The following is a 14,840-nucleotide window of genomic DNA, read 5'->3' on the forward strand; positions in this document are numbered from 1 at the left end:
AGTTATTCAAAACCGTTTAGTTCTCGACATTCTCACGGCAGAGAGGGGTGGAGTTTGTAAAATGTTGGGGGTATCATGTTGTTTTAACATTCCTGATTACAGTGACAACATAACCAATATCATTGATCACATGAGGGAAGCCGTAAGGGAGCCCTCTCCGGCTACTGGTAGTCAGTGGGCGGGATGGCTGATGTCTTTGTGGTCAGGGTGGTTCTACCGAATAATTCAAGTTGTCTTGCCAATTGTTGGAATGGGATTGTTAATTTTATTCTGTTTACCATGTATCATGGCGTGCATTTCCAGTTCAGTACAGAGACTGATCAGGGCAGGGACAGGTAGCACGGTGACGTCAGTTCAAGCAGTAAAACTGACTGTGTATCCGGCCACTGGTGAAGAGCAGTATGATTATGACAGTGATGACATTTACACAGGGATGTGATACATTTTTTCTTTACCTTTCTGGGTACATGAAAGAGATTTTCTAAAACTTTTATTATCTATTTTATTTTTATTTTTTTATTTGCTTACTGGTTTTCTTTATTTTTCTTATTTTATTTTTCCATTTCAAGAATGATGATATGTAAAGAGGGTTAAAAGACAGAATTTGAAATAAGAGATTTTTATGTACTTTTATTTCTTTGTATCTTTTTAAGATTGTTGAATATTGCTGAATTCAAGTAAAATGATCAGGTATACGAAAGTCAAACATGAGGGGTATAACTGTGATGTAAAAAAACTTGAATTGATTCTATTCTGAAGATTTAATAGCACAATGGGTCTAATTAAAATTAGAAAACAAGGCTGAATTTTTATATATGTATATATTTTATCAGAGAATGATAAAGAGGAGGAATATTGTTATGGGAAAAAATTCAGTATTACTTATATTCATCGTTTTCCAAACTGGAAACCAGTCCATACCAGCTTGAGATATAAGATGTCTTTTTTAATTTACAGAAACTGGGAAAGGAGGAGTCAAGAATGTCAGAAACCTGTATAAAATGTCTATGTTCATTGAGTCCACTAGGTTATTTCTGTTTCACATCTGGGTGGCTGCGGTTGTGAAAAGAATCCTCAAAGAATAAACCTTTTCTCTTTAAAACAGTTTTGCCTCTTGAAAGTTTCTTACACCTTTGATGCTGTTTTTATTAATCTCTGAAAATTGCTCTTACACAACCAAGATTTTACCTCCTATAAGCAGACTTTAAGGGAATCCAATGATGATTTAAGGTTTTCACTCATAGGCAAATAAATTTGCGTATCATCTGCAAAAAAGTGAAAGGAAATACCATACTTGCGAAAAATAAACCCTAGTGGTAGCATGTATAGGGCAAATAACATTGGCGCAAGAATGGATCCCTGCGGAACACCACAGTCCAATGAAGTAGATGACGAAAAGGTATAATAATAATAATAATACATTTTATTTAGGGCGCCTTTCTGGACACTCAAGGTCACCTCACAAAACATAATAGTACAATACATTTATAAATCAATGAAATTGTAAAAAATTACAGAGCAAAAAATCAGGGTACTTAACTAAAAAAAAAACTAAACAAAATTAAGAACGGATTGATCATGTGTGATATGCCAGCTTAAAGAGATGAGTTTTTAGGCGAGATTTAAAAATAGAAAGTGAGTCAATATTACGGATATCTGGTGGAAGAGAGTTCCAGAGACGAGGGGCTGAGCGACTGAAGGCTCTAAACCCCCATGGTGGTCAAACGGGCAGAAGGTACAGTAAGATGTATAGAAGAAGAGGACCTAAGAGTCCGGGTCGGTGTGTTAATGTGAAGTAGGTCGGTGAGGTACAAAGGTGCAAGATTATGGATAGCCTTAAAGGCCAGTAGTAAAATCTTAAAATCAATGCGGTATTTAACCGGGAGCCAGTGCAGCTGCTGAAGCACAGGAGTAATATGGTTAATGAAAGGAGTTCGGGTGATAATTCGGGCAGCAGAGTTCTGAACCAGTTGAAGTTTATGTAGAGTTTTGAAAGGAAGACCAACAAGAAGGGAATTGCAATAATCAATACGGGATGTGACCAGTGTATGAACGAGAATTGCTGTACTAGTGAGTGAAAGAGACGGTCTGAGGCGATTGATGTTACGTAAGTGAAAGTATGCAGATCGAGTGACGTTATTAATGTGAGCTTGAAAAGAAAGTGTGCTATCTAGGATCACACCCAGACTCTTAACCTGCGGGGAAGGAGAAACTGTGGAATTGTCAATAATAAGAGAAAAACTGTCAGATTTAGTCAATATGGATTTAGTGCCAATGAGGAGAACCTCAGTTTTGTCACTGTTTAGTTTCAGAAAATTGCAAGAGAACCAGGATTTGATTTCTATTAGGCAATCGGAAAGGGAACTGGGAGGGAGAGATGTGGTAGGTTTAGTGGACATGTAGAGCTGGGTGTCATCCGCATAGCAATGAAAACTAATGTTATATTTGCGAAAGATATTACCAAGTGGCAGCAAATAGATGATAAACAGAAGGGGCCCCAGGACAGAGCCCTGGGGAACACCAGAAATGACAGGGGATAATTCGGATTTGAAATGTTTAAGCTGGATAAACTGAGTGCGGCCAGAAAGATATGATTTAAACCACTCCAAGGGTGTATCAGTGAAACCAATAGAGACTAATCTGTCAATAAGGATGTTATGAGAAATGATGTCAAAAGCTGCACTTAGATCAAGGACAATAAGTATAGTGAGTAGTCCAGAATCAGCTGCCATTAATAGATCATTGGTGATTTTCAACAGAGCTGTTTCTGTACTATGACAGGAACGAAAACCAGATTGAAATTGTTCATAAAGTTTATTGTCAGACATATGTGCATTAACCTGATGTGCGATTGTTTTTTCTAGAATTTTGGAAAGGAAGGGTAAATTAGAAATTGGTCGGAAGTTATTGAAATTGTTGGGGTCTGCACCAGGTTTCTTGAGTATAGGAGTTATTGCAGCTGATTTTAAAGATGAAGGAATAATACCAGAGGTGAGAGAGGAATGTATAATATTAGTAATTCTAAAAGAAAGAGAGGGTAAACAGGCTTTTACTAAGATGGTAGGAAGAGGATCAAGTGCACAAGTGGTTGATTTCAATTTTCTAATAATAGCTAATACTTCAGCAGCAGAAGGAAGCGTAAAACTTGAAAATGGGCAAGAAGGTGTTGTCAAGGAAGCTGAGAAAGACAGACTGTGAGAGGTATTAGTATTCAGTTGCTGATGAATCTTTTGTACTTTGGAATTAAAAAATGACATTAAAGAATTACAATAAGCAGATGAATATAGATGAGACATAGTGGAGTCTGGTGCTCGTAGTATGTTGTTGACCATGGAGAACAGGGTTCTGGAGTTACCTTCCCCTGTGCTGATTATATCTGCATAATAGTTGGATTTGGCCGTAGAAATAGAATCTTTATAATGGAAAATATGGTTTTTGTACATTTCTTGGTGCACAACAAGTCCAGTTTTCTTATAAAGTCGTTCCAGGCGACGGCCCTTTGCCTTAATTGTGCGTAGTTCTGATGTAAACCATGGAGCAGAATGGGTGAAGGAAACAGTGCGGGTTTTTAAAGGAGCCAAAGAATTTAAAATATTTTGTAGGCCATCATTATAATGTGAAACCAATTCATCAGGGTTAGCTAAGCAGTTTATACTGGGTAGGCAGTCAATTTCAGTAAGGAGAGTGTTTAGATCAATGCCCTTAATATTTCTAAATGAAATGACACGTGGCAGTTTTATTTTAGACAGTGTTAAGTTAACTTTAAAAGAGATTAACATATGATCCGAAATGGCAAGGTCTGCCGCAGTGCAACCATGAGGCGTAATACCAGAACAGCAAACCAAGTCCAACACATGTCCTTTAGAGTGAGTAGCAAAGTCAATATATTGCACCAGTCCAAAACTGTCCAGGCAAGATGTAAATTCTCTTGTGTATGCATTAGTGGTATTGTCCATGTGTATATTAAAATCCCCCAGTAGTATAACATTAGGGGAAAGTGAACAAATAAATGTAAGAAAAGCAGCAAATTCATTCATAAAGTCAGTATTGGGCTTAGGTGGTATGTCCTAGATTAACTGAAAACCTTCTGTTTGTCAGAAATGACCTAAACCATTTTAATGCAATACCATGGATGCCTACCACATTCTCAAGGCGCGAGAAGACCCCATGGTCTATAGTATCAAAGGCTGAAGTAAGATCTAATAATAACAAAACAACAGAATGGCCAGAATCCCTAAATAAAAAAATATAATTTAAGTCTCTTAGGAGGGCAGATTCTGTATTATGCTTGGTTTTAAAGCCAGATTGAAACATTTCAAGTGCCACATTTTGGTCCAAAAAAATCTGCATTTGGTTAAAAACAGATTTTTCCAAAACTTTTGCTAAAAATGGCAATTTAGAAATTGGACGAAAATTAGACAAAACCTCTTGTCCTAAATTTGGCTTTTTGAGAAGAGGCTGAACAACAGCATGTTTCAATGAAAGGGGCACCGTACCGGTAGACAAACTTGTGTTTATAACAGAAAGAATACTAGGCCCAATAATATCAAATGTTTTTTTTAAAAGCCAAGAAGGAATCCTATCACCAGGACAGTTTGAGGGTTTCATCTGACCCACAATATCTGTCAATGTGGCAAGGGATAGTGGTTCAAAGTATGTGAGGTAGTCAGAGCACAGCGGGATGACCAGCGAATCTTGGTTGAGCTTAGCAGTGTCAGACCTAATATTTTTAATCTTGTCACAGATTTTTTTTTGAAAATTTTCACATAATTCAAAAGATTCCTCAATAAGACCACTCTTAGGGGAATTTATAACAGAATTAACAGTGTTGAATAAAAACTTGGGATTATGATGATTGTGAGCAATGGCATTAGCCAAAAAATTATTTTTCTCTTCTATGACTAAGCTTTGATAAGTAGACAAGGATTGTTTAAAAATTTCTAAAGACACTTGAAGACCATCCTTTTTCCACCTTCTCTCCGCCTTTCTACACTCCCGCCTGGAGGCCCGAGTTACTTCATTAAACCAGGGCTGGGGTTTAGGCCTGACAGAGATCTTTCTAATGGGGGCAACACTGTCCAAAATGTCGGAGCATGTGGAGTTAAACACATTGAGAAGCTTCTCTACATCCCAATGCGATGGTGGATTCTCCAACATAGAGGTTAATGGGGCTCTAATATACAGATTTGAAAAAAGGTCAACAGTTGCATGATTTATATAGTCTATACCTAGTCATTCTAGAAGGAGCATCCAAGTTCTTGTCATCATAATCAAGAGAAAGTTCAAATGTGACTGATTTATGATCTGAGAATGCTACATCATCCAAAATAACATTAAGAATTGACAAATTAAATGATAAAACAAGGTCTAATGTATGACCATATATATGTGTAGAACCATGAACATGTTGCACTAAGTTAAAAGACTCAACAAGATTTAAAAAGTCTTTAACTAATGGGTCTGAAGGGCAACACACATGCACATTGAAGTCTACCAAAACCAAGAAACAATCATAGTTACATAAAAGTCCACTTACAAACTCAGTAAACTGCTGAATAAAATGTTTGTTAAACTTTGGAGGTCGATAAATTAATGCACACACTAAAGATCCAGTCTGCACTTTAATCTGAATCCACTGAAATTCGAAAGCTGAGTAGTCTACAGTCTGGAGGTTTTTGCAGTTTAACGAGTTTTTAAAAATAACTGCCAAACCTCCTCCACGTCCCGTTTGTCTGGGTTTGCTTAGAAAATCACAATTCTGTGGGACTGCTTCTGAAAAGGGGATCAGATCTCCATTGCAAACCCAGGTTTCAGTCAGAAACAGTAGATCCAACTCTTTAGCTTTGAAAAACTCATGCAGTATAAATGTTTTGTTTGAAAGAGACCTTACATTAATCAGGGTCAGTCTTTTTGTCGGGGAATAGTCCACCTTTGTTTGAGGTTCGCGCCTAACGCAGCAGAGGTTCGCCCGTCCAACCGGGCGTGTAGACCGATACCGATTGCAAACCGCATCCAAGTCAGCAGCCGGACACTCCGCACCTTGCAGCACACACTCACACGGACCACAGGAATAGGCCCAGCAAGTGACCGGCCACAGCTCAACGAGGACACGGCGCGAGCATGACGCCTCCACCGCCCTTAGACGCAACCTCGTCACCGCCAGCACACCACCTCGTTTACCACGCTTTCTACGCCGTTTCCTCCGGCGAAAAGCACAAGCTAGTCGGCACAGGTAAGATGGGCAGAACAGCGAGGGCGGATGATGACTTTTAGAAGGACCAGTCAAAGCGGTGTCAAGACGGTCAGCCATTCCATGATTAATATCCAACATCGATTGACAATTATAAACCAAGCGATGTGTAGATTGAGCCCAAGAGCATATAACAAACATTAGAATAACTAGCAGAACAAAAAATTTACCAGAGCACAGATGGCATGCCATGCATATAGGCGCCATCTTGAACTTGTGAGGAATGTAATCCATTAAAACAAGGCAAGCAAGATCATAGACAAGAATGCAATAACACAGGAAAACTGTTCAGAGATGTCACCAATGGCAGAAACATGTTGCTGTCACGTATGTTCAGTTAGTGTCACCTTCATGGACTTTTAATTTGTTTGTCTTCAGTCACATGTTTCCTTTGTTCTATTTTCCCGCCACTCATCAGTCACCATGGACACTAATCCTCAACCACAGCTGCTCATCATTTAGTTCGTTATCTCTGTGTATTTACTTCCTCTGTTTTCAGTCTTCAGTGTTGGTCGTTGTTTGTGTATGTTTGTTAGCATTACACACCATTACACCAGTTCGTCTTTAGTTTTATTAAACTGCGTTGATAATTGGGACATTCTACCAGAAACGTACATTATCTGTCCTTGAATTGTTACAGTGAATAAAAAAGTATTTCATCCAAAAATTTCTAAAACTGGCTCATAGTTGATTTCTGTGAGTTGTTCTGTAAAGGAATATGTCATTCATTAGGTTCTCAGATATTTTTTTCTTTATTAAAAACACTTTTGAAAATTACAAATCCTGTCCATGCCCTTGTCCTCAGCCAAATTGGAGCTACAGCTTTCATAGTTTTGTTATGCTACAAACTGTTATTTAAAAAAAAAAAAACTCATCAATAACAAGTTTAAGCTGTTATCATTCACATCAACTGATCAAAAACATAAAATTATATATAAATTCTACAAATAAATTCTATTTTACAACTGTCCCCATGTTTTGGTCAGTCCTGTCACGTTTACATAAAACTCTACATAAAATGTGTGAAATACACCTTTAAGGGTATCACTCAGAGGAAGTGACATCATTTGACCCAGGTGAAGCTTACATTGATTAAGGCTGAATTGTTTAATTGAATTGTATGATTTTAAGCTTGTTTTTGTATGTTTTTTTTAGGAAGACGAGCTAAAGGGTCAGGCCCTGTCACGGTTAAACATTCCAGAAAATAATGAAAATGTTTTAAATCCAAAACATGTCTAAAAAGGTTATTGAAATTCCTTGCTTGCATGTTAACAGTTTTTATGCTAGCATGCTAGCAGGCTGAGTAATGGCAGTTTACAATGGCCAACCGTCAGGCCCTGTCACATCAGGCCCTGTCACATTCCTGTGTGACACGGCCTTACAAATTAATGTTATTGTTCTTTTTTATTACATTTATTGCATATGTTATGTATTTAACGCATGCAATAGTAAAATGAAGGCCAAGGTGCTTGATTTTTATACAACTGTGGCCATGGAAGTGATTTAAACACCTAAATTTAATTATTTGGAGGGCTGTCCCAATACTTTTGGCAATATTATGTATGTCCTTGGCTGAATTTTACCATAGTCTAATATTACTTTAACATTAAAATTATAATAATAATTTAAAAAAAGAAATGCCAATCAAAACTTAAATAAAGAACACAAAACATAACTTTTTCTGCATCATCAAAATCCATAAAGTCAGTCCTGTCACAGTACCGTCAGTCCTGTCACGCCATGGTCAGTCCTGTCACACAGGAAATTATGATAAAAGTGTACTATTTGAGGAAATATTAATTAATTAATCTCTTTAACTGTGTAGATGAAGGTGGTGGTATATATCCACTACTATGTTTTTATAAAAATCTCCTATGTAAAGGTAGTTATTTTACAACTATATGAGTGCCTGCGGGTATTCTGTGATTTTGTGTACTACAGTTGACCGAAAAGTTACTTATATTTCTTAAAGGAATTATAAAACCATGTTAGATACAATCAGGGACATGTGATCAATAAGAAAATGCTATCTGTATCAAAGAAATTCATTAGGAAACCATTCTAACATATACAAATTTGTCTGTGACAGGGCCTGACATTTTAGGGGTGAAATGCGTATAAAAATGTATTTTATTTAATCATAAAAACATGCTGAGATGGGATGATATGTGTTTCTCATAGTTTAACATGTCCTCCATATGTCTCAACGTTCAGATTTAAGAAAAATATATTTTTTTCCCCAAGATTTTTTAAAGTGGAAATGTACGTTTCTGGTAGAATGTCCCAATTACAGGCTTTCCTGTAGCTCAAACAGTAGAGCGTTGGCGTTAGCAATGCCAAGGTCATGGGTTCGATTCCCAGGGAAAGCAAGAACTGACACAATGTAAAAATGTGTACCTTGAATGCAATGTGAGTCGCTTTGGATAAAAGCGTCTGCCAAATGCGTAAATGTAATTTGATCTTGTCTTCAGTCCTTCATCCTCATCCTCATCTTCATCTTGTGACAGTTGCACTGCAGTGCTTAAATAGTCTCTGATTGATGAACAGATTAGAAACAGGTGTGTTTAATGTTCAGGAGAGGGAGTCCTCTTGTAGCACACTGGGATAGTGTCCCAGGAAGGGAGCATAACAATAATGAGTCTGTTTGGTCTCCAGGGATTCCTCCGGCCAGCAGCACCGGTACTCTGCAAATCCTTCTTCTGGATGTCAATGATAATGCTCCTGAGGTTTTCCCACCAGAGATGGTGATGTGTGAAAAACCTGAGAACAACGGCATTAACATCACAGCGTTGGATGCAGACATTGAACCCAACACTGGACCCTTCTCCTTTGAGCTGCCCTTACAACCTATTGATGTTAGGAAGAACTGGACAATCATGCGTCTCAGTGGTGAGAATACACACACACACACACACAGAAATATGCAGAAAACAACATCTCATCGGCCTCCTGAACTGTCTACACCATACATGAGCAATTAGGTTTTCATTACAGTGGTCATTAGCCGTCTACACTGGAAGCACACGATGTATCACAACACACCTTCAGTAGATTCCACAATCTTTTTTAGACGTATTGCAGAGTTACTTTTTTCCCCCATGTCCATTTGATTGCTATGCATTTTATATTTTAATATATTTGAAAGTTTCATCAAAGCTTGTGATGTTTCTAATCTTTGAGACCTTTGAGAGGAGAAAAGTCACCTCTCTCCAATGCAATTAATGTTAATTATTATATTGATATTGATTATTATAAAACAGTTACCACACAAGGATTTTTTAAATTGGGTTCTGGGGCTGCAAAGGGGGTGCTGGTATATTTTAAAAATATTATAAAATAATGACAAAATAAATAAGTTGTTATGAATTTGATATGTAATAAACTGGTCAGAAATCATGAGTTCAGTCCCAGTTACTTAATTCTATTGACAGCCATTTATTCAATTTTATACATCTAACTCTAATGGTAGAATGCATATGACGTCACGTTACTGCGTTGCCATGGCGCGTCCAAATGCAGATGGAGGGCAGGAAGTGATTTGCTACATTTAGGAAGCACTATAACAAACTCAAAATGCCTATATTTTGCGTCGTTTATGGTTGCTCAAATCGATCAAACCGAGAAACCGTGAGGAGTTTTTATCGTGTACCAAAAGTTGTTGGTCATAAGGCGGAAAAATGCAAGAAATTGACCGAAAAACGCCGAAAAAAATGGCTTGCAAACCTACGTCTGCGGTCGGGAGGAGCCGAATCGGAAAATACCTGTGTGTGCAGTGATCACTTCATCAAAGGTGAGTTAATACAACTTATGTGGCTATGTTTGTGTAACGTATCAGTTTCCGAACTTTGTAAAGTCAAAGTAATTGTTTCTTCTTTTCTTTGAGTTTGTAAGTTACTCCTGTAACTGAAGACAAACACGTAACGTTAGCAAAGCTACTTCAGTGCTTTAGTGGTGTTTCGGTGGACCTTTGAAAGTGGTTAACCTAATAACGTAAAGTAAACAGCCGTAAAAGTAACGTAGAGAAGCGCCGCAGCGTTGAATGGTTGTTAGGGTTAACGTTACAGATTAATCCACAGGACAAAAAAGAAATGTCTCTCACCCGGGCGAAAACCAAACGACAGTCATTGTGGAGTATCTTGGTACCGAGATCATGGACCCAACCACTTACAAAAAAGTTGTATGCCTCCATACTTTTGTATGCTTTAATTTGTTGTCTTGAGTAGAAGGATGTCTGTAAGACAAGGTAGTTGCTGATATCTACCACCTCGATGACAGGCAAATCTTTCAATTCAACTTCATAACGCAAGGATCACATCCAACATGTATTTAGATTTTTTGTTTATACTTTCTCTTGTAATAGCGTCTAAAGTAGTACAGTACAGACTTTCCTCCATCTCGTCCATTCCGCTCTTCACTTCCTGCCCTCCATTGAATTTCGCGCGTCATCACAATCACGTGACTGCAAACCACCTATAGGGAATTGCAATCCTAAGGACTTGTATGCCAGCGCAATCGCATCTAGTTTCCAATGAGAGCGTTTCTGCTCTGACTGCGGGAACTGGCTAGAGCACTCAAGGTACACCCCAAGGGCCTGGGCCGGGCAGAGTGGCTGTGGCGCCTGCTCATCCTCAGTATAAGGGAGAGCAGAGACCGCTATAGCTTGTACTCTGAAGGGTGTGTAAAGCAACTTAGGCACATAGGCTCTTCTTCGACTAAGTCAAGTCAAGTCAAGTCATCTTCATTTATATAGCGCTTTTAACAATGTAGATTGTTTCAAAGCAGCTTTACAGAGATAAACATAATTTAAGGTAAGATTGGTTTGGCTTTATAGTGGTTCTTTAATAAAGTTCATTTCCAGCTAAAGTTAGTTTTGATTGATTCGCTTCCGTCGCAACGATCATTTGTTATTAAATTAGGGGCCGCAAAGACAACACCATTCTCTCTACACAGACGCGAACCTGTGAGAAACGCTGATGGCGTTCACATGCGCATTAAGAATTGGTTCTATAGTTATGTGCGTTTGAATATATGTGCGCAGGTTTGGAATTCCTTACAGACCAAGCCTAAACAAAGTACTGGTGTTTCCTTATAATTTTGATATTTTATCAATTCGGGGTAGGTACGCGAATTGAGTTTTCCCGACGACGCTTTATCTGTAGAGTGTTTTAGGGATCCTCCATAGGGAGAGACTAGTTGGCACTTCAGCACTGCGTGGTCATCGGGTCCAGGCGAAGGTCCTTCGTCAGATCTGGATACGGCCTGGATCCGGCAGGCTGCGGGAAAACCTCAGGATAAACAAAGACACTAAAATTAGCGTAGATGCCATTCTTCTTATGATGTAACAAGTACATCAGGATTTATGGGAAGTGTTCCCGGTTCCAGATGACCTAATCTATGCAGCCTAACATTGAATTATAGAAGTTTATAATGTATTATGTGTATGCTAGGTCAAAGAGATGTGTTTTTAGTCTAGCTTTGAACTGACAGAGTGTGTCTGCTTCCCGGACAATGTTAGGAAGACTGTTCCAAAGTTTTGGTGCTAAATAGGAGAAGGATCTACCGCCAGCAGTCGATTTTGATATTCTAGGTATTATCAACTGGCCGGAATTTTGAGATCGCAATAGACGTGAAGGACTATAATGCGTTAAGAGCTCGCTCAAGTACTGCAGAGCTAAACCATTTAGTGCTTTGTAAGTATTCAACAATATTTTAAAATTTATGCGATGTTTAATAGGGAGCCAATGCAGTTTTGACAGAACAGGGCTAATATGGTCATACTTCCTGGTTCTGGTAAGAACTCGAGCTGCTGCGTTTTGGACCAGCTGTAGTTTGTTAATTAAGCGTGCAGGGCAACCACCCAGTAGAGCATTACAATAATCTAGCCTTGAGCTCATGAATTAATTGTTCCGCATTTGTCAATGAGAGCATATGGCGTAATTTAGATATATTTTTAAGATGGAAAAATGCGGTTTTACAGATACTAGATACGTGACTTTCAAATGAAAGATTGGTATCAAAGAGCACACACAGGTTCCTAAACGACGACAAAGACTTAACAGAGCAGCCATCAAGTGTTAGACAGTATTCTAGGTTATTACGTGAGGAAGTTTTTTGTCCAATAATTAGAATCTCTGTTTTTTCAGAATTTAGAAGTAGGAAATTACGAGTCATCCAATTTTTTATATTGGCTATGCATTCCGTTAATTTTGTGAATTGGTAAGTTTCGTTAGGTTTTGAAGAAATATACAGCTGAGTATCATCAGCATAACAGAGGAAGCTAATTCCATGTTTCCTAATGATATCTCCTAATGGTAGCATGTACAGTGTGTGTGTGTGTGTGTGTGTGTGTGTGTGTGTGTGTGTGTGTGTGTGTGTGTGTGTGTGTGTGTGTGTGTGTGTGTGTGTGTGTGAGTGTGTGTGAGCATAACAGTGTGAGCATAACAGTCTCGACGGATCACCACCTTATCGTGGTGGGGCACTTTGCGTGTCTCCGTGACCCCTAGAGCTATGTCGGCGGGAGTCTTGTACTCCTGGTAGGGCCACCCATGCTGAACAGGTCAAAGGGTAGAGGCCAGACTAAGAGTGATCCCAAACGCCTCAACGATGGAGTCGCTGGAAAATGGTGGATGTGAGAGAACCACCATAATGGCGGCAAAGTCTGAAGAAGGCAGCCCCACTGCCACGTGGGTAAACCCGGAGGGGTACAGTGGCTAGGGGAGTTAACCCTGATGACAAATCTGCCTTTGGGGACAGGCACAGGCGGAACCCAGCAGACCGGGCTACCGCCAGCCCCCTGCAACTCCTTTCAGACGAAGGTCGTCATGGGTTCTCTCATGCCACCGGAGGTCCTTCTGGAAGGAGCCAAGATGGTGGGAGTGTGGAATGCACACCTGCACCTTCACCTTAATCCTTACCTATGTGCAAGCTTCTTGCTTCCCCCTTGCACCTTTACCCCCCCCCCCCCCCCCCCCAAAAAAAAGTCCTGTGGCGATGTGGAATGGTGGCAGGCACAGGCCAAGGATGTACACACGAACCATACACACAGGCGGCAATGGAGTGATGGTCGTTGCAATTGTGGGATGGAGCAGCACATTGCCTCGGCAGCTTCTATTGCGACTGAGTAGTTCCACGCTGCTCACCCTTGAGATGGGGAAGGACCTGGAAAAGGTGGTTCAAAAAATGTCTGCCCCATACACTCTGGGCGGTATACCGCAACCGCCGGAGCATCCCACCAAGCGGTCGAAAAACGAAAGAAAGAAATAGACACCTGAGTATTGCTTCATGGAATGTCCGCACCTTGTTGGACCTGGCTGAGACACCTGACAAGCCTCATTGTGGAACAGCACTTGTGGCCCTAGAGCTATGGGATAAGGTAATTGGCCGGCACGGAGTCGGGAAGATGAACGACAACGGCCTCCGGCTCCTTTCTCTCTGTGCAGAACACCAACTGGTCATCACCAACACCATATTTCAGATGAAGAACAGATTCAAAACCACCTGGCAGCACCCACGCTCAAAACATTGGCACCTTCTTGATTACGTAATAGTCCGTCAAAATGACCGGAAAGATGTCCTCTCCACTCGAGTCATGCGCGGAGCAGAGTGTTTGACTGACCACCGCATGGTCAGATCCAAACTCCTCATGAGTATTAGACCCCGTGGTCAGAGGACAGCTCCAAAACAAAAAATCAACTGCTCAGCATTCAGTAGCCCCACCTCACGAGACCTCTTTCGACAGCTCTTCGCTGATAACCTCAAAAAGATCCCGGAGGAATCAGCCGACTGGCCAGTGCTGCGCCAAGCCATCCACAGTGCAGCTTCAGAGGCATTGGGCCAGTCGAGGAAACATCACCAGGACTGGTTTGACAGCAATTCGGCTGAAATACAGACACTCCTCAAAATAAAACATGATGCCCATAAAGCTCTCCTGTCCTGCCCTGGATCTCCTACCTTGAAAGCCACCTTTAATGCAGCGAGATCTGCAACCCAGCGTGCCCTCCGGATCATGGAGGACACTTGGTTGGTGAAGAAGGCAGAAGAGATACAGCGCATGGCAGACTGCAACAACTCGCAGGGCTTCTATGATGCCATCAAAACTCTCTACGGCCCCAGGAAGAGAGCGATTGCTCCAGTTCGTTCAGCTGATGGCTCGACTCTTCTCAAGGACCGTCATGAGATCCTCATCCGCTGGGCAAACCATTTTGAGACTCTCCTCAACCTCAATAACCCTGTTGACATTTCTATCCTGGATAACATCCCCGGCCTATCACCAGTCACACTCCTAAATAATCCCCCTCAGTTCCTGGAGACACGCCAAGCCATTGCGAGTCTTAAAAACAATAAAAGTGCTGGACCTGATGGCATTCCGGCAGAGGTCTTCAAACATGGAGGGTACCTCCTTACACGCAAAATGTAGGCGAAATGTGAGACCCTCCCACAAGACTGGAAGGATGCCGATATTGTGGTTATCTACAAACAAAAAGGGGACAGAGCCGTGTGTGGCAACAGCCGCGGAATCTCCCTCCTCTCCATCGCAGGGAAAGTTCTGGCAAAAATCATGCTCAATAGGCTAGTTAAGTACATCTCAGAA

At 40.4% G+C, this 14,840-nt stretch overlaps 2 protein-coding genes and 1 long non-coding RNA gene across 5 annotated transcripts in view; 2 read left to right on the forward strand and 1 right to left on the reverse strand.

Annotated features, from left to right (window-relative positions):
- The window catches only part of LOC309512029, a 276,593-nt gene that overhangs the window by 93,690 nt on the left and 168,063 nt on the right, over positions 1-14,840 (reverse strand). The gene's annotated exons all lie outside the window — the stretch shown is intronic.
- The window catches only part of LOC309512837 (polyunsaturated fatty acid lipoxygenase ALOX15B-like), a gene marked incomplete at its 3' end in the record, with an annotated part of 178,256 nt that overhangs the window by 28,343 nt on the left and 135,073 nt on the right, over positions 1-14,840 (forward strand). The gene's annotated exons all lie outside the window — the stretch shown is intronic.
- Positions 1-14,840, forward strand: part of LOC309512835 (cadherin-2-like) — a gene marked incomplete at its 5' end in the record, with an annotated part of 62,602 nt that overhangs the window by 18,065 nt on the left and 29,697 nt on the right. Inside the window, 1 exon segment of the mRNA XM_082188559.1 lies at positions 8,906-9,139. Within this exon segment, the coding sequence (XP_082044685.1) occupies positions 8,906-9,139 (234 nt within the window).

This window comes from Leuciscus leuciscus (assembly GCF_965113295.1).
Source record: "Leuciscus leuciscus genome assembly, chromosome: 13".
NCBI classification, from domain to species: Eukaryota; Metazoa; Chordata; class Actinopteri; order Cypriniformes; family Leuciscidae; genus Leuciscus; species Leuciscus leuciscus.